General features: G+C 38.7%; 1 protein-coding gene across 1 annotated transcript in view; it reads left to right on the top strand.

The window, feature by feature from the left end:
* The first annotated feature begins 1,981 nt into the window (after positions 1-1,981).
* The window catches only part of LOC119493596 (voltage-dependent calcium channel subunit alpha-2/delta-2-like), a 49,835-nt gene continuing 30,418 nt past the window's right edge, over positions 1,982-21,398 (top strand). The window contains exons 1-2 of the mRNA XM_037779056.1: positions 1,982-2,664; positions 15,999-16,080. Of these exons, the coding sequence (XP_037634984.1) occupies positions 2,549-2,664; positions 15,999-16,080 (198 nt within the window). The 5' untranslated portion in view covers positions 1,982-2,548. The remainder of the gene's footprint in view (positions 2,665-15,998; positions 16,081-21,398) is intronic.

Here is a 21,398-nt window from a genome sequence, read left to right as displayed (position 1 = left end):
TCAAATCTTGAAGGTGCTATTGATAACATTGATAACATTCAGTCACTAGATGTTGTATTCTCCCTCCTCGTTCCATTGCATTTACTTCACAACAAGTAGTTGCCAGGCATTTACCGTCAACCTCAGCCATTTATCCGTTTTTTCCACACTAACTGATGACCCAGAGATACCAGGTAATCTGAAAAAAAATCATGTGCCTCTGTGTCCTCTGGTGCTCCTAATGGCATCTGTAAGATTTCACAGACTGGAGGAAAACAAGCAATCAGAGCCGAGCTGGAGCCTGCCGTCTCTGAGCAGCTGTCAATCACTCACAAACTCCGATCAAAAGGTCAAACTAGGCAGCGCTGATGAAATATGAATCAATATTCTGTTACTGTAATGCCTATTTCTCACCTCAAATGTTTTCAGAAACATCTTGTAGTGCACTGTTTAGCTGCAAAATGATAAAGTTTGTGACCCGGCAGCCATGTTGAGATCAGTTGAGGAAATACCAAGAACCGCCCACCAGCTGGAGCACAGCCAACAGGAACGCTCTCTATCTGAAATGACCTGTGATTGGCCAAAGTCTCCAATCACAGACTAGATTTTTTTAAAGCCTGAAAACAGAGCCACGAGGAGGTGCAGAAGTCTAGTTTTCTCTCAGAACACTTGAAGATAAGATAAGATAAGATGAACCTTTATTAATCCCCGGAGGGAAATTCAGGTGTCAAAGCAGCAACATCAGCAAACATCAGCAAACAGAGTGAAACACAGGAGAGGTAAAGGTATACAAAAATGATAAAAACAATAAATAGAGATATAAGAGATACAGAGTGAATGGGTGAACATAATGTGTATAATGTCAATAAATAAATGTAATATGTACATATGTGCAGTCTATAAAGTGGTATATAGGATGTATAGTGTAAAGTGCGCCAGTGGTTAGAGTCCAAGATGGTTGCAGATAGTGCGTGTTTAAAGTTCTTAAAGTCCTCATAGTTCTCATATCATTAATTACAATATGCGGAAAGGTTGTCATATATTCTTTTACACAATGATGCCAAAAATATTCTGCCCACTGGTTTATTCTTAACACTAACTATATTAATTAAATTACCAAAAACCACCAGGTGACTTCTCCTGGCGGCCCCTGCAGGTGTCAGGGTGTGTGATGCATGCAGCCTTGAGGGGAAACACTTTCTTCATTGTGTTGCATTCAGGGACCTTTTGCATCCTCCTCCTTCTGGCCTACAGTATACCCCACATGCTGTTAAGAATTTCCCAGTAAAATAACAGTAAAGAACTGGCAGCAGGGTCGCCTTTATGTTACTGTAAAATTAGCATTATTATACTGTCGCTGAAATTTACAGTTTTGTACTGTTAATGAAAAATACAGTTTGAACTGTTTTTTTTATTAATGTCACAGTATTTTACAGTTAATTTACTGTTTAAAGATACATTATATAGCTGTTTTTCACCTTTCTTTTACATTATTTTACTGATTTGTTTTAATGCACTATTTAGGTTATATTTTTGACATACATTTTAATAAACATTATTTTTTTGGCCTAGATGAATAGACTTAGCAGGTTACAGACAGGAATAGTCACACTAAATACAATTAAAGGCACTTTTTAGGAAAAAGGCTATAATAGACTTGTTGACACTTTTCCCAAAATGTATGTCTATAGCTGGCTACAAGCACAGAATGCAAACCAGAACAACATGTGAGTGAAGAACAATAAAGCTAATTCACTGATTTTACAATCATGTACAATATACAAGCCTCACATGAGCAGATCAGGTCCCAGAATTAAAGAAATACTGCATGAAACTGTTACTGATGATACTTTAGACAGTCGATCAGCAGTAAAGTGCTGTTTTTTAAGAATGCATTATAGTTCAGTTAAAAACAGGTTTTCTTTTGTATTAACAGTAAAGCACTGTTTTTAGCAATAACAGGTTAATACTGTTGAAATCCTGCTGTAAATTAACAGCAATTGTTTACAGTGCACAGAAGAAGAGCAGCAGGTCATTCTTGTATAAAAAAAAAAACTAAATTTATGCCTCTGACAAATCCCACGTGGCTCTGCAGAGATAAATAAAGCACCCAAAACTAGATTTATCTTCATCTTCTGCTCCTCTGTTGCCTGGTGAGCGTGAACGCGCCTGGTGCTGATGAGAGAGAAGAGAGAGAGAGAGGAGAGAGAGGGCTGTCGTGAACGCGCCTGGCTCTGTGTGTTATAGTGTTGGTGGTGTTGGTGTTGGTGGTGGTGGTGTATATGTGGGAGCAGGAGGAGAGACTCTGCAGTGTCTTGGCAGCTGCATTATTAGTGCATCTCCCACCGTCCAGCGATGCCTCCGCGGCCAATGCTTTCCTCCTCCTCCTCTTCCTCTTCCTCCTCCTCCTCCTCCGCGTCCACTTGACAACACACACCGACATGAAGTCGTCGGGATACTGAGCCACCGGACACTATAATAATATAGCTCTATAGCTGTATGCACCCGGAGACGCGCTTCATTTTACGCACACTCAAAAACCCTCCGTGACGAGAATTGTTAATGGAAAATGGCGATAGGCAAAAGGTCTTGCAGCATCGTCTGCTTGGTATCTATCCAGATTATCTTGATGTTCAGCGCATCGTGGCCTGGAGCTGATGCTCTCACGTTCCCACAGCAATACACGTAAGTCACCGATATATATATATATATACTCTGATGATGGGGAGGAAAACACACCGGGATGCTCTGCAGCTCTGGATGGGAGAGACAACTTTGGGGTTTTGTCCACCACTCAGATCACTTCAGTCATCCTGTTGTGTGTGTGTTTTTTTTTCTGCTGTTATATAATTTGACTTGTGTGTTGGCTTGATTGCATTAATGTAAACGTTGAGTATAGTTAATGCTGGTGTAAAAGGTGTAGTCCATACAGTATGACTCTGCATGCATATAGGAAAGCTATTCCCATCATTTATATTTATATATGTGATTTTTATGTGTCTCAGTTATTAAATAGAAGACCCTCTTATTAATCAAGTTATTATCTGAACAATAATGTAGCATCTTCATTAACATATGATGAGTTATAGCCTTTATATATTTTTTTTAATTATCTAGTGGTATATTGCCTCAAATCAGATGTCTATAATGCAAAAATGACTCTCATTACTCTGTTTTTAAAAAAAAAAAGAGTGGCAAGGATGGAGAGATGTTTTCATTGTGACACTTTAAAGTTTATGTGTCTCAGTTAAACAGAAGACCCTCTTATTAATCAAGTTATATGAGATATTATTTGAACAATAATGTAGCATCTCTATTAACATATGATGAGTTATAGCCTTTTATTTTTTTTAATTATCTAGTTGCCTCAAATCAGATGTCCATAAGATGATGTCTAAAAAAACAATGGCAAAGATGGAGAGATGTTTTCATTGTGACTCTTTAAAGTAGCGTCAGTGAAGTTATTAGTTAAAGCAGTCATCCTATTTGACAAGCAACATTAAGTCTGTGCAGCAGTTGTTGTGAAACTGAAAAGGTTTTTTTTGTTTTTCATCTCCCCCCTGCTGTTCTTGTGCACCAGTATAGCTACTAGATTTTTCCATGCAGGCTTTCAAGTTTATTTATTTGGTGAAACACTCGCTTCTCTACCTTGAGAAAACCAACAGCGCAGTAATAAGCCTCTAGTAGTTCAGCAAGTACTAGTTGTAGGCCTACTAGGTTGCATGGTAAGACTGACCCGAATGATTTGAAGCTTTGACCGTTGCCATGGTATTCGACCTCCAAATCAGTATATATACATATATATATATATATATGTATATATATATATTTTTTTTAATATACAGTATATACTGTATATATGTAATAATGACGTAGGCCTATAAATCCCCAAATAGCCCATGAAATAAGGAATGATCCCACAACATTATTCATTATTCATATTCATCATGAATAGTTATTAGTTATTCTCTGATGGATATCGCTGCTTGGCGCTGTCCTGGGCTCTGAAAACGAGGGAGATGGAGACAGACAGACGGAAGAACATGTCAGCCTGCGGCGTCACGCTGCACCGCAAAGCTTCAAATACCTTCGACTATTTCTCACCGAAGCTTTCGAAGCCCAAGAAATAGTAATCAGGACAACCCTGTTGCATAGAAGGAGTAAGGATCGGCTTTACTGTGAATTCCTGCTGAAAGCGACTTTAAAATGAGCCTGCTCTCTCTATTTTAATCAATCCCGTGCTTAGTTCTTAATTATTAACCTTTAACCCGTTGCTGTTAAGTACAGCTGACACTTAACTCGAGACTCCAGTTATCTGGGCCCTCCTCCAGGCTCCGCTCTGGAGGGAGGAACAGGCCAGATGGTCCACTCATCTTCGGGGCACACAGTGAGGGATTCCTGGCCAATCACAACTGGAGACTCGTGGTGTATTTACCAATTAGGAACGGGGTGTATAAATCAGGGAGGTGTGGGTGTGTGTATGGGAGTGTTTTTATGATGAATTGGGTTATTTCAAGTAGGGTATAGCCGTTGCTTTCTCCTCCTCCTCCTCCTCACGGCTGATTTTTCTGCTGAGTGCTCTGAAACAGCTACATAGCCCTCTGCCCTGGGTCTCTTCATGTAAGCTAAATGAAGCAGAATCGCTACGCTGAAGAACAGCATCTCTTTCCAATTAAGAATTAATACTGCAGCAGTGAGGATTTATTCTCCTTCACCCTCCCTCACTTCACCCTTTTCACTCCCGCCTCTTCTGCCTCAACTCTGTCTGTCGATAGATGGAGAGATAGATAGATAGATAGATAGATAGATAGATAGATAGCAACCCTGTCTCCTACCGCATATGTTTCTATATTGCTCTCCAAGTAAGTCGTGGAGGAAATGTAATTGCTGCCTGGATTAGATGTTTTTTCTAATCGAGGAAGTGTGACCTTCTTATACTTCACAGAGGTTGCAGTTTGCATCCTGCTTTCCTCATGTTTTTAGGTTTAGGCTACCAAAGCACTTGGTCAAGGTTAGAGAAATATCACAGTTCTAGAGCTGCACGCACCTAATGATTATTTTCATTAGCGATTAATCAGTTGATTATTATAATTTTTTTTTCCGATTAATAATCCAGTGGTTCTCTAACTGACCATTAATGGGAAAAGTGTGGCAAGATTTATTATAACAAAACAATATAAAGTGCAAAGCGTGTGGATTTTTAACAGGGAAGGAAAGTAAAACTGGCGATGCCCATCCAGTATCATCGAGTCAAGTCTGAAATATGACAAACGCCTGTCATGCTGTCAAGATCACTGTCAGTGTGAGCGGGAAAGCCGTGTGTCTTTTGTGTTATTGTTTTTGATAAATATTTTACTTCTGCACCGCAGTAACTTGTGAGAAACATACATGAAAAGAATCACTCATTTCTAGATAATGTTATATCAATATAATAATTTCTTTTTTCTTTTAATTTCAATTTTGATTGTCACATACATACAGGTATATGCATAAAATTTGACCTCTGTATTTAACCCATCCGAAGCATTTAGAAGCAGTGGGTTGCTGTGAAGCGCCTGGGGAAAATGTTCATTTAAATGACATCTGTTTAATCACTTTGCTTCCAAATGGAGGCATGAAGGAAAACGTTTGAGAACCACTGGATTAATCGTTAGTGAAAAAGCAGAAAACAGCAAAAAAAAAAGCCCAATGGGAGCTCCTCAAACATCTTATTTTGTAGGATCAACAGACCAAAACCAAAATGTAATGAACTTACAATGAGAGGAGCAGCAGATCCTCACTTTTTGGAATTTTTGCTTTATAACTGACCTGAACTGATTCATATTGTTGTCTGTTGTCGATTAGTTTCTTATTGATTGACTGATCTATTAATCTACTAATTGTGTCAGCATTACTTGTTTTTTATTGAATATTTTTTAAAAAGTCTTGCAGTTCAAACCAGTTTTCTAACATGCAACCCAAACATGGTCTTTCTCTTACTTTGTCTAAGTGCTTTGAGGTGCCTAAATATAACCATAAAAAATGTGAATCACACTGCAGTTGAATGGAAATAAATGAAATAACATAACATATGTGCTGAGGAAGGCAGAGCCCAAAATGTCTGTTTGTGTTGCCAAAAATTTGATAACAAAATTCTACAGCCATGCGAGCAGCTCATAAACTCCATCTGTCCTTTGGCTAACATGCTGATGTTTAGTACATATAAAGTTTATCATGTTCACCTTGTTAGTTTAATGTGTTAGCATGCTAACATTTCCTAATTACCACTAAACACAAAGTACAACTGAGGCTGATGGGAATGTCATTATACTTGCCAGTATTTGGTCGTAAAACAAAGTATTACAGTAGTGATCACAATTCATCCTGAGAGGGACATGAATGTCCAGCCCGGTTGCACGAGAAGGCGTATGAATGACACGATAATGAGCAAGGCAAAAGCCTGCAATAAGAACACCGTGTTATTTGTACGCCATGAAGTCTGTACTGACTGCAATTTAAATGCATCCGTGTGAATATGCTACAGCCAGAGCTAGAGACGCAGAATAAAAAAGGGAGAAAGACCGCTTATGGTGGGAAGGGGAGGTTAGGTGGATGGGTCCAACAAACACAGGACTTGTGTTTTAGTGATGTTTGTGACAGATGTTTCCGTACTTATGTTAAGTTGTTTCCGTAGATATTGCACTTAGTTTACATACTTATTTTAAGGCCAACCATGCTGTTTTTCCTAAAGTGAGTGGTTTTGTTATCTCCTGCTGGTACTGCACCTTCACACACGCATCTAATATTCACGCCTCGGCGAGGCAAAACGTGACACTGACAGGCTATCCTCTGGTGGACGGGCGAGTTTATTATACTCTTTGGCGTGATATCGGGTTGGAATGCCTGAACAAAATTCATGACAACCCATTCAACAGTTGTTGAGACTTTTCATTTAAAACCACAAACGTGAACCTCGTGGTAGTGCCAGATGAAAAGTCAGAGGATCATCAGAGTCATTAAGATTCATCCTCTGTAGGACATGAGAGTCTGTACAAAATTTGGCAATCCTGTCAGTAGTTGTTGAGATATTTCAGCCTGGACCAAAGACCGACATTACCATCCCTAGAGCCAGGCTGCTTGGATGGCTAAAAATGTAATACGCATTATGTGTCCTACAAAATATACTTGCTATTGCAAATAAGTTGTATATGAGAAGCATTTCTAGGAGACTACGGTGCTAGATGGATGAATGGATGGATGGATATATACTGTGCTGTAGATTGATACTGCAGATAGGTAGATATAGTTCATATACTGTATACATAAAGCTATAAATGTCTCTTGGCTCTCTCTGCTTCTTATACTCCACCTATCGCTCTGCTGCTCCACCCTCTCAACCTCTCGCTCTCTGCTGTAAGTGAATATATGGGTCACATCGCATAGTGCTTCTCTCTATCTCATCCCAGGGGTGTGTGCGTATAGCAGGTAACAGAGTCGAGGCACAAGTGCGCTGTGCTTTTCAGCCGCTTCCTCGCAGCACTGCGATACAGAGTTGTTTTCTGACGTCCCACAGGGCTCGAGAGGAGGGGAAATGGAGCACACACTAAAAAACTTGGGTTTGTGCTTCAGCTGCACTGACTCACATGGTTAAAGCTGCTCTGCAGATCTGCGGGCTACAGTCATGTAACAAACCTGATTTATTCACACAGGATTTTTACAACGCTTTGCAAGGGCATTTTAAATGAATTTGTGATGCAACAATCTTATTGACACTGGTCTTTTAAATATATTTTGGAATGTGTCAGAATTCTGATAATGTCAGAAATTAAGGACCAAATTCTCTCAATGTGACTGATATAAACCACATCTACAAACCAACAAATCAAAATATGCCATGAAATGACGTAAAATGTTCTTTTCCTGCATTTTCAAAACATGAGCGGTGCAGATGGATGACGTGAGTTGATGACGCGTCTCTGCTTGCATGTTCTTTTAATAGTTTAAATCAACGCTACGATTCACCAGGCATTAAAGGTGCCCTATATGATATCCACAGTATTAAAACAACTATTTGCTTTCTAAAGATATAGAGGAGTAATGTCTACCTGAGCAGAGAATGAAGTCACTCTCCCTCTGTGTGTGTTGTAATCAGAGCTTCTCTGTGCTTTGTTGACATCGCCGGGCCGGCCGTGCATGCTTTGAGTGCATGTTCGTGCATGTGAGCGTGCCCCACTGGCTAGCTCATGGCCACCACTCTGCACTGCTCTCATATGCGGTTACAGCTGATAACGCTGTCCCGACCGACAGCGCCGTTGCGGAAACACGGCTGCAGATTAACACTTTTATCTCTGTCAGCAGTGTTGCCGTTGTTTTCACTGTTAGCACTGTTAGCACCGTTAGCTACGGGCCGCCGGCTTAGCCATCGCCATGTTGAGAGCCTTGCGGAGGCAATAGAAATGCTCCTAGTCTCACATTTTGCACCTGTAACCCCTGGGGTGTTGCTCCTTTGTGGGAATCACTACTGGTATCCCTAAAACATACATCTGAAAACATAATGGGATTAGAGAGCGACAGAATGTATAAAGTCAGACTGATTTAAGGTCTTGAGAATAATCCCAAAATTGCATATGCAAGTCTGTCTTTTTTTATTATCAGGGATGTTTTTATGTTACCTATTTTATACGAATTGTGTGAGAATCACAAGATGCTGACTCACTATTCTTCTGCATAATGTTTTATGTTTTGAAATGTGTCTCTGTAGCAAGAAAAAACTGCTCAGTTATAGTTTTCATAAACATTTTCATTTGATCAGCCAAGGTGGTCTTGGTGTCAGGGCTGTAGTAATCACATTAACACATTGAAAATCAAGCCTAATGACAACCGGAATGTATTTTTAAAAGAGTTTTATATTAAAAAAAACCCCAACTCAAAACATATTTTTTTTACCTTCTCAGTTGTCAATAGGGAGAGAGATAAAACGTCCTGCCTGCTGCTGCTGCTCTGTTTTTCAGAGCACTCCTCACTTTTTTCTGCCTCGACTGCCTCAAGCTGAAAATAATTTCACTTTTAAATAGTGCTGTGCTTGTCGAAGACACTTTGTCAGGCATTCTATCATCTCTTCAATGGCGTGACATTTTGATGTAGTGATGTTGTGTCTTGATGTTGCTGGAGGTAAAAAAAACCAGAACCAAATAGCTTACATCTTAGTTTTCCACACCACTCCTTTAACTTGGCAAGTCAAGCATACATAGTACTAGTCTATTCATCATCAGGTCTAAAAGTCATTTACTCATGTTCAGCTCATAATAAAATCCAAAAGCGGGGAAACAAACACTCTTCAAATATAGGGCCTTTCTGTGGATCTGGACAGTTGAGTGGAGATTTGTAGCTCGTCCAACACTAGAAACAAGCCCAACAAGACTTTAATCTGTGATGTTGTCTCGTAACTCTGCTGGGAGCTGTGTGAGTGATAATGAATGGACTCTCGGGGCACTTACAGGATCCAGTGCGATTTTCTGAGTATTGAGATTTATTTCCTAGTTCTAACTAATTTAGGTAGAAAGCGCAAATAAATGTTGAGTCTTCTCTTATTCATTTGGCCAGACTCAACAGCAGTGAATGAAGGTTGAACCAGTGAAGTGTCGCAGGTGAACAGAGGGAGTTTGGAAAACTTTATTGAGACTGCATTCATTCAGTGATCCTTGGGGTCTCTTGAGGATAGGGTGGCAAAGTCTGGGCATACAGGGAGTCTAGTTTTAGTCTTTTACAGCATATTTTGCATCTTAAGCAACTATGTTCTCTGAGGCGAATAGCATACTGCACGCTTCAACATGGCATTGACGCACTGACTATGAACTAGTTCTTCTTATACTGTAAGATGCTGCATTGTTCTGATGTGTGTGCTGCTTTGAAATTGCAGTTTGGGAGGAAATTATGCTGTTTATCACTGACAATGCATTTAGGAAGAAGACATACAGAGCACATACTGTACTGTGTTGTATTGCTGACACTGTGTACTGGGCATTTTTTTCCATGCTGTATTAAAAAACAAATTCCGCCGACTCTGGTCGTGTGACCATTAAAGCAAAAGTGAAGTTTAAGGTTTATTAGTGTGAAAGATTCTTAGTCAAATAGCAGAGGGCAACCTCCGGGTCTGAAAAGTGAAGTCAATGCTGAAGTGCCTTAAACTTGCATTCTTTCTAATAGCCAGCAGGGGGCGACTCCTCTGGTTGCTGAAATAAGTCTGATTGTATAGAAGTCTATGAGAAAATGAGCCTACTTCTCACTTGATTTATTACCTCAGTAAACATTGTAAACATGAGTTTATGGTCTCAGTCACTAGTTTCAAGTCTTCTTCGATATAGCATGATGTTCATTTAGTAGATGATGGTCCCATTTAGAGTCAAATAGACCATAAAGCAGGCGATTGCTTTAGGGTGTGGCTACCTTGTTATTAACAGGTCACTACCACGGCGTTGTCCAATCTGGGAGTTGTCCGTGTTTTTGTCTTACAACTTAACCCTTTCACAGTGTGTTTTCAGTTCATTAAAGTTAATTCTAACCTTTTTGGTCGCCTAAAAACATCTTATTCAGTGTTTGGTTGTGTTTAACTTCACCCTCTCGTGTCACTTCTGGTTGCAAAAAAAAAAGATGGTGATGGCCAAAATGCCGAACTCAAGGCTTCAAAACAGCAGTCCACAAACCGATGGGTAACGTGACTGTGACTACGTCCACTTCTTATATACAGTTTATGTCAAATAATCAGTTAAGTGAAGGTGGTTTGATACTGTTCATCTGACTTCCACGTTTTTTTGTTTAATAAGTTAAATTAATTAGTGAACTGACTTATTTATCAAACAAATATTCCACACAGATGTTTGAATCATATTGAAAAACGTTTGATTAGTTAGGTCTAAACATTGAAGTTGGCCCGGTGAGTCACAGCTGAAACCCCACTTTTTGTGATTGGTTGGCTTAGTGGTTAACATTATACGGTCTCCAAACAGTTGATTGCCTCTTGCATTAGAGAGGGCTGCCCCCTGCCTAAAGATGGCAGTAAACAGCTGCTATACTTCCACCTTACAGCCACACCATCTACTTAAAATTGGCACTATTCATGAGCAGCACGACTCAGCCTGTGAAGCAGTTGTTTAATGTCTTCTGTGGCTCTGGAGGGAGCGGAGAGACTGAGAACATAACCCTGAAAAGTGTTGACAAGAAACATAAAATAGCACTTTACTATATTTATTTTACCTATGAATAATTCATTGCAGTGAAACACATTAAAAAAACACATTAATAAACATTTTTCGTGTTGGACCATATTCTAGGAGCCTCGGAACAAGCCGTCTGTTGTTTGCTTTGTCCCGTTGCCATCTGACCTCAGCTTGTGTTTAACCAGTACTCACTTAGAGAAAGAGTCCTCACCTCAGACACGAGTTGCTGCCAGAGTCAAGGAAATTTTGAAAGCTTGTTAATCAGTAGCAGCATGACAGTTTTCTGAAGATTATTTAAATTTCCATAGTTTGGACTCTTTCTGGGTAGAATCATATCAGCAGTCTCATCAAAACAAGAGAAATGCTTCCTCTGCAAATTTCTGTTTTCCTGACATTACAAGGATGCAGTTCACTTCTGAAGACTCATCTTGAGTAGGGATGCACCGATACCGGATCAGATATCGGGCCGATACTGACCCAAATAGCTGGATAGGATATTAGTGACAATGGAGACAATCAGTTCAATTTATATTCTATATACATTATATACTGGAATCTTAATTCCTGTTTAAGTTTTGACCAATATGTTGCTGCATTAATGAATTCATTTTGAAGATTTTTTTGCCAAGTTGTTTGTGTACGATTTATTATTTTAATAAGAAATAACAATTCAATACATTTCTATCTATGTATTTATTTGTTATATTTTGTGTTACAAAGTTAGGAAAGTGATGTTTAAGTCAAGCTTACATATAAAATAATGATCCCAGTCACTTCCACACAATGAGGCATACAGCTTATTAATTAAACGCTGGTATCGGATCAATACTCGCCATCTTGCCAATACCCAAAGCCCAGATATTGCTATCGGTATCAGGACTGAAAAAGTTGGATCGGTGTATCCCTAATCTTGAGTTTGTTTTACGTCATGCCCAGTGCCCAGCTGCAAGTCTGTGCTCAGCTAGTCCGAGCCCCCCGTCGGTTGCATCGGAAAGTAATACGGTTTTCATTATTAATCAATACGTGTTTTATCATATTAACCTAGTGCTTATTGAGACGGCGGAGGCAGTGGGTCCACCGGCTAAGTACCACATACATCTACTTGGCTCATGCACTTTAACTTCACGCATGAGCAGATCCGTTTCTTCAGCAGAAAACTGCTTGCTTCTCCAATTTGCCAAATCCACCTTTTAAATAGCAATGCGCCGATGTGCAGACGCACCTGGCTTTTAAAGGGCATGGGAGACGATACTCTGATTGGTTTAATTCCTGTTACGCCCAAAACACACCTGTGATTAATTAAGAGACTAAATACAACCCCTTTGCCCCTTTTGCCCTACTCTGAACCCAAATTATGCGCCGCTTAACTAGCAAAAGTGGCGTTGGTCATGCCCTAAATGCACTTGCGCCAAACACTTTAAACTAAGTGCTATAGATTGTTAAAATAGGGCCCTGTGTTTCTGAAGGAGATACTAAATCCATACACATTAAATAAGGCATGTTTAGTTTTCTGGATGTGTTTCTTTGCATGTCTGAATGTAAAAGTGTCCCAAAGCAAAATACACGCTCTATTCAAATGCTCAGTAAGCTTCTTCTTCTTCCTCTTGTTGTTTTGTAGTAGAAGCCCTGAAGCCCTGCATTGGTTTGCGTGGGCTGGGAGGGAATTAGCTGCTGCAACTACATGTGCTCATACAAGTTCTTCTAGTGTTTCTTGTGCGCAGCCGATGGTGGTTGTGATTTCTGCGTTGGAGTTGACATTTCAGAGGTATTGGTAAGAGCGCTGGTACTGCCGAGTGCATGGTACCCAAACCTTTTATCAGCCAGTAAAACTTTCTCTTTTTAACATAGTTCACAAAAAATGTGTGTTGGTGCTGGCAGCCCTCCATCATCGGGCACAGTAGTTGTCGATATCACTGGTGTTTCTGCTGCTGACTTTGATGTATTTGCAACACAACTGCACTGTTTCACAAACCCAGTGTGGAGCCTCTAACAAATACAGCTCATGTTGCAAAATGCTGGAATGTTGTTGAGACATAAACAAAATCAATAAGATGAAATGAAGGCAAGGATCGATATATTGACTTCCATTGTTAGTATAGGATCAGCATCTAGTATCAGTCCACAGTAGCCGGGTGAAGAATCCTTTTGCTTTCTATTTTTTGTTTAAATGAAAACTACAGAATTTAATCATTTGTTTTATTGTCATTCTAAATATTGTGTGAATATTTCTCTGACCGCAACAAAAAATGACTTGACCTTGAACTGACGTCCCTATCGAGCACACAATCCATGCACACACTTTACGGAGCTTTAAAGTGAGTTTCAGCGCATTGTTTAATAAAGCTGGTATGATACGCTTATCTCCTGATTCAATACTATCACGATACTTGGCTGCCAATTCAATATTTATTGGGATTTTTAAGTTTTGCGATTCGATATTGCGATTTATTGGGGATTTTTGTTTACTTTTAACACTAGACCATGGGAAAAAGTTGAATCATGCAGTTCTAGGGACTTTTACTTTGGAAAATCTTTTAATTTAACTTCTCTTTTAACTTTCAGCATGTATGTTGTCAGAAATGTCCTGAGGTCAAATATATAATTTGTCAATGTCAGGAATTATGGAGCTACAGTATGTGTTTTTATATCACCACAAGCATTCAGAAATTAAGCTATTTCAAGGTACAAATATGGGACTTTTACTTGAGAATATCTCTAAATTGATTCAGTAAAAAGCTGGATTTTGTGTCTGTATGCAGTCAACGATGTCCTGAAGTCAAATATATCAGTAATTGTCAGGAATTATTTATTTGATTTTTTCCAGCAACCCAAAAATCAAAGAATAAAGACATTTCTCTCACAAATTAGCTGTTTTCGACCCACAACTTTACTGTTTTGGTTCACTCCCTGTGCTCTCATAGTGTCGTTTTCGGAAAGCGGAAAAGCTTTAAAAACCTACAGTACTCTACCTGCTCAGCAGCAAACAGCAGACAGACACAGTTGGAGACTAGCTGGTGAACATAGTGGAGCATTTAGCAGCTAAAGAACCAGATATTTCCCTCAGGGGTTGTTGGAGACCAAAAACACAACTCTAAATGAATGATGATGTTGCTCCTTAACTGCTGGATGTGTAAATACGCAACTGTTTGCTAAACGTTTGCCATATCAATGTAAAGAAATCAATGTGATGATATGTCAGTGTGTGTAACTTGCAGTTATTACAGGTTTAAGCATTTTATATTAGGGTTGCACGATTTTGAGAAAATACCTAATTTCAATTATTTTGACTGATATTGCAATAGCAATATGATTTGCGATATAAGAGGGAATTATATTTTTTACATAATTTCTTATTTTCACTGAAAAACATATTAAAATATTAATTTGTGATAAATTAATGATGTGTACTAAACAAAGATGTTCTTTATACAGACTAGGACATCTCTGCAGCACGACAATATTAAATCTAAAATGTTATTTTGACACTCATTTTGCATTTAACAAATAATGCGCCATATGCTGAAAGCCGTATTGCGATTTTGATAAAATTTGTAATAATTGTGCAGCCCTAAATATATATTTTTAGACAAAATACTATAGATTCAAAATACACTTTTGTATTCCACTAAAGTAACTAACCACAAGGCAGAATTGTCTAGGATCTGGTTCGGGCTAAATGGCTCTATGTCACCGCATCAGTCTGCAAAGTTATACTGTAAATGACCAACTCAGATCTATAAATCAAAGCTGTTGTGGAAGGAATTAAGCCACATTTTCGGGTTCAGAAGTGAAAACACAGTGAGATGCACTCAAACAACGAAAACAGGGACAGAATCTACATTTGACTGCAGTTCATTGTCTAAAGAGCAGCTTCACAACACAACAGATCATCAGAGCTCCAAGCCACATTCATAGACAGCCGCTGCTCTTCATGAATATCAATGTAACTCTCTTTATATTAAACATTTTCAACTGTAATTTGTTGGCAGAGACAGTTACTCAGCTCTAGAGCCACACACATCCCTCTCCTTCATTGAATTGCCTCTGTTATTGTTACTCTTAACACTCACAACACTCACAGTGGATGTTTTGTTTATCCTGCCTCATTAGTTGCTCTATTTTGGGGATGTTGCAAGAAATTCCAGTTGCATCAAGTGATCTTGGCTGTCGCAGCAGGTTTTAAAAGCTGTTTACGTACTTAGTGTATAATAATGATGTAGAAAATTGTATATTTTTCTTTGCTCTGGAAATATCCTTTCACAGAATTATGATGATGAGTCAACAAAGCTGATTAGGTAGCGTTACTAACATTTCAAGGCTTACGCTCAACCGCGGCCTGTTGTCTAAGCGTCTTTTCTATTCCCGTTGTTGTTCAATGAATTGGTGAATTCACTGCTAAATTGGTGTAATCAGTGATTTTTTTTCCTTGAAAAGATATTGTTGTATCAAAGAGGTGTGAAATTCTCCGACATGATCAGCTTCTATTTTTTTTTTTCCGTCCTGCAAAGTCCTGGTGCCGTTTTTAATTGTGTTGCAGTGTGGAGGCACATTTTTTATACATTTAGTACATATTGAAACAATATTTATTTATTTTAATAAGATCATAATAATAAATAATACTGTTAATGTGTTTTAGTTTTTTTTAAATGAAGCAAGTTTTCATAATTTGTGTGTTAATCCAGGTAAAAGCTATTTTTGTTGTAACGTCACAGCTTACTTTTGTGAAACACACACACACATGCATGCACACACACACACACACACACACATATCTTTTTCATTGTTTGTGTTGTGTGACAGTCAGCCTGTGATGTTTATCCACAGGATAATGCACTGGGCCCGGCGTATCGAACAGGAGATTGACAGAGTCTTTCAGCACATCACTGGAGCTCAGCAGTTGAAAGGGGTGAGTGTGTCGCTCTCTTTTTATAGTACACAGGTCTTACTCATCACAGTGCTGCATAAACCCAACAAGAAATGCACCGAGCGGAGAGGTCAGCGTGCAAAATAGCTGTAAATCCATTAAGTTTAAGAGCTAAAGCTAAATAGGTGCATAAAAGAAGAAAACAATTACAGCTTGCCTTCCAGAAACCACTTTGTTTCTTTTCTTCATTGTTTTCTGGGACTCCTTGCAGAGACATGAGCAGCCAATAACAATGTTTTTGTTTTCCCTGGACAGACATAAAACTCTCTTTCTAATAGCTTTTTTATTCATCAGTTTCCTGAATGTATGCTGTGTTTTTTTTTAGATGCCGTAGCCAAATTTTGCTGGCACTTTGTGTATTGTTTGCAATAATTATCAATGTTGCACACATTGCACCATTCCTGAAAAAGAGATGCCTGAACACACGCCTACAGTGGTTAGATTTAGAATATCTAGTATTGTGTTTCAGGAAGTCATGAGCTTAATAACACCTACATTCATGAATACTGATTCAGGTCTTTCGTAAGATGATCATGTAATCTATGTGCTTTTTTGTTACTAGTGTCAAGTCAATTTTATTTCTATAGCCCAATATAACAAATCACAAATTTGCACAGCATACGACACCATCTGTCCTTGGACCGTCGGACCAGTGGAACAATTCACTTTCATGAACTGTTTCATTACTTTGTATTCATGCACCGGTATCTTTCATCAAGCTCTCAATCAGATGCATTTTTACATCACATTTAACATTACATGCATTAAGGTATTCTGATCCATGGCTCTCTGCAGTGACCTCATTTCTAAACTGTCATACCCTGTAAATGAGAAACCTGGTTTCTTTATAAAGGGTAAATGGTCAAACTGTTTTTTTTGAAGGGGACTATTTCTTATGTAAAAAGTAGCCCCAGTGAAAACTTTATTTTTTTTGCTGTTTTCTGGCATTTTATAGACAAAATCATTTACTGATTGATCAAGAAAATAATCTGCATAATTGATAATGAAACTGTTGGTTGCAGCCCTAAAATAATTTAATCCAAAATCTGAAACTGAGATAAACTGTATCGATCTTTGTGGAAGATCTAACCAAGTGTATGTACTGTAAACTTATAGACTTATCTAATACACCAACTATTGCACTGCATATAAATGTCCAATTCCCTATTTTCACCTCATTTCACACAGTGATCTGGTTTTATTGTGTGCATGTAAATGTAGTCTTGTTGGGAATACATTGCATACTCAAATAATTAAAATATCACTATTTACCTGTCGTAGCTAATAAATCATCGAGGTTATTCCACATCCTGGCTGTAACAGGTGGCTGGGAATAAGGGGTTGTCCCTGAGAGGACAAATGCCAAAAACGGGACCAGAGATCATCTGTAGGGGGCAAGCGAGCCCCGCTCTGTAGAGATGTGTGGGGGCGTTCCCTCAGCAGAGAGCAGCGGCACGTGTCCTCTCTGTTTGTGTCACAGCAGAGCAGATGGTCAGCCTGTAGCCTGCAGTAATGCCTTGATTTAAGGCTCAGTTGTTCATTCAGTCCTCATTAATCCCTCCATGCTCCTGAAAACACTCTGGATCTGTTAAAGAAATTGTTCCTCGCTGCCCGGAAAGCTCAGTGCAATCTTCTCTAGTCGAGGAAACGCTTTTAATTTAAATGAAACGTCATTTTCAATTCCTCAACCAATGTGAAGCCGCAATTTTACATTTGCCGACACTTTTGATGGCCTCCATGATCAGTTTTTTTATTATCACTTAGTCTGCTTGCCTGCAGTTTGGCAGGAATGTTTTTTGATGAAATTGATCCCAAAGAACTTCAATTTAACATTTTTTAATTCCAAAGAAAACTAGCATGATTATCTGGAGGTTTAGGAACATCTGTAATGCTAGTTAACAACCCTTAAGGTGCCCCTTAACTATTGTCAAAATAACAACACAGCCATGCCACTCTGTGAGACTGTACTTGGGGACAGTGGTAACAACAGCATGCCAACATGCTCACAATGACAATCAGTGTTGGGGAAGTTACTCAAGTATTCAATTCTCTTATCAACATGGGAGTGAACAAATATGCTACTTTATGCAAATGTATGTATATATCTATTATTGGAAATCAATTAACAACACAAATCAATGACAAATATTGTCCAGAAACCCTCACAGGTACTGCATTTAGCATTAAAAATATGCTCAAATCATAACATGGCAAACTGCAGCCCAACAGACAACAACAGCTGTCAGTGTGTCAATGTGCTGACTTGACTATGACTTGCCCCAAACTGCATGTGATTATCATAAAGTGGGCATGTCTGTAAAGGGGAGACTCGTGGGTACCCATAGAACCCATTTTCATTCACATATCTTGAGGCCAGAGGTCAAGGGACCTCTTTGAAAATAGCCATGACAGTTTTTAGCACAATTTAACTGAAGTTTGGGTCGTTATTTAACTTCTTTTGCGACAAGCTAGTAAAAAACTGAGCAACAACGCTACAACCTCCGAAAGATCGAATTGTTTTAATGCGTTAAAGAATTTAGTGGCGTAACTTTGACAGCCCTAGTAATAAGTTACTTTTTACTTATTACTCCTTTAAAAAGAAATACAATATTACTTTACTTAACCCCCCCCCCCAATCAAAATTGGCACAGAAAATAATCTTTAATGTGGTGAAAGCAGGAAAGTCAATAAATTAGTCTGCATCTATAAATAAATGTGGGTATGGAGCACGGAGTCTGTGCGCCTAAAAGACCTACCACCTTGCACTTGGCATTTATTATTCAAATGAGGGTGCACAATATTGAACTAAGGGTGCAATGCATCCTGTCACACCCTCGTAGAGCTGGGCCTGTCTCTTCCTCACCCTCAGTGCTCAGTCACACATGTGGCCGAGGCGATATTTGCCTGAAAGTTCACCATAGTTCAACTCAACACAATGCGAAGATGCATACTAACCTGCCACGCATTCACATCAACGTAACATAAGCCTACCTGGCACAAAAAATAAATGCCGTTCTAGTTCAGTTTTCAGTCCGGACAAGACAGACTAACGAACAGCCACGCAGCGAGCATGGCTAATAAATAAGCCTTAATATCTGAATTGAGATTGCAAGACATTTTAATTTAGTGGAGTGATACCGTTGACATTTCCTGGTCCCATTCCTGGCTGGTTTGCTAAATGTAGTTCTTCTCAGACAGCACCCAGTTCACAGAAACACGCTTTGGTGAAGTCCATTTATAGAGGGAGCTGTCATACAGTATGCAGGTTTGCCTAATATATTCATCCAGGTCACTGTCATCTTCTCTCTGACGTTGTTCCTCACGAGGTTGAGAGTGTGATGGCCTAAAACCCATCAGACAGCGAAGCCTATAGCAGATACTCTAGATCTGATGATAATGAACCACTTGAACTCCCAGTTACTCTGGTTCATGTGTGTAATAATGTACAGCTGAAGACAATGTTTGTGTAGTTAGATATTACAGGCAAAACCAAGCATATAATAAAAGGTGCGATTTGTTTTTGGAGAGGTCTGAGTATGAGCAGCTGCCAACTAAAGCTTTGAAAGTTCCTCTTTGTGCTCCTGTTGGTGAATTGTCGAGTTCGGAGCAAACAGGCATCATTTCATGCCAAAAGGTACCAAACTTTCTCTAGAAAGTAGAAGACGTTTGCTCATGCAGTTCATGCAGCTCATTCCCACATGCCTCCTGATGACCCATAAAGTCCTCTGGAGTAAGAAATCATAAGGAATACTTTGTGATCATGTTGAAAGGCCACATTTCAGAAGATAACTGATGTGTTTCCATGTGTGGTCTAATATAACTTCAGGTCCTCTGGAGGAGATCATTAAGAGCAGAATCTGGGTGAATCAGTGAACTTTAGACTCGTAGTCAGAATGTCATGAAAACAGGAAACCATTATTTTTACATTACATTCATTAAAATAGATTGTTGTAGTCCTCTGGGTTAAATAAATAGACTATAAGCCTCTTATTCAGAATATTTTTCATCTTTGAGGTGAGATGAGAACATAATACAACTCAATCTTCAACTTCACTGAAAGACATTATTTGCAGAGGAAACAAAGCTGAATGTGTCACCATCAACAGGCCAGGTCAGCATTATTTGTAATGTTGTTTAAACCTCATAATCATCCTGTAAATCTCACACCAACTTTATTGGACACACTTTGTCTCTGTGTTGTGATTTTGTTGGCGGGTGTGGCTCAGGACGTAGAGCGGGTCTTCCACTAATCAGATGATCGGCGGTTCAATCCCCGCGCCTCCAGTCCGCATGTTGTATTGTAAAGTGCTGAAGATTAGAACGGTGTTATTTAAATTAGGGCTGCACCTGATGATTATTTTCATCGCCGATTAATCTGTTGATTATCTTCTTGATTAATCGATTAGTTGTTTGGTCTATAAAATGTCAGAAAATGGTAAAAAATGTCGATCAGTGTTTCCCAAAGCTCAAGACGACGTCCTCAAATGTCTTTTATCCACCACTCAAATATATTCCGTATACTGTCATAGAGGAGTAAAGAAACCAGAAAATATTCACATTTAAGAAGCTGGAATCAGAGAATTTAGACTTTTTCTCTTAAAAAAATGACTCAACCCAATTAAATCAATTATCAAAATAGTTGGCGATTAATATAATATTTGACAACTAATCGATTAATCCTCTACTATAAATGAAAGTCCATTTACCATTTGCTATAAGCCACAGTTAACAGCTTTAAGTGAGTTTTCATATCAAGTTAAACAACATGTAGCAGTCACGCAGGACAATGTGTAGTTTTTAGGTTGATGTGTTATGTTTGATTTCAAAATGCTCCATTATCTGTTTTCAAGAGCAATTTCATTAATTGTTCCGGTATGTAAAAGATTATTATTAGATTATTTCATGGCTGAGAGAATAAATGCCCAATGGTGTCATTTCGGTATGAAATTCCAATAATGTGATTCTTCAGTGAAACTTTGTTCAAAGACAACAAACATTGTGTGTGAATAGATTACATGAAATGATCTATATTTAGATTTGGATTGAACACATAGACACAACAAGTTACTGTTCCCCCGTGTCCTCAGTATTTAAATATAAAAAGGATTTGCTTTTGCAAATTCATGAGCTTTGGATTATTATATTATTAATATTACCAGGATTGTTTCTGAGATGTTCCAACTTCTCATCAGCCGTTTCCTTAAGAGTTTGTTTCTTTAGTTTTACAAACGACAGACTTGTAAATTGTTATTTTCTAATAACACCACAGAGATACTGCCCATAACTATCAACTGCACTAA

The sequence above is a fragment of the Sebastes umbrosus genome, chromosome 1 (assembly GCF_015220745.1).
Source record: "Sebastes umbrosus isolate fSebUmb1 chromosome 1, fSebUmb1.pri, whole genome shotgun sequence".
Lineage (NCBI taxonomy): Eukaryota > Metazoa > Chordata > Actinopteri > Perciformes > Sebastidae > Sebastes > Sebastes umbrosus.
Note: the sequence above shows the minus strand (reverse complement) of the source record. Positions and strands in the feature narration are given on the sequence as shown.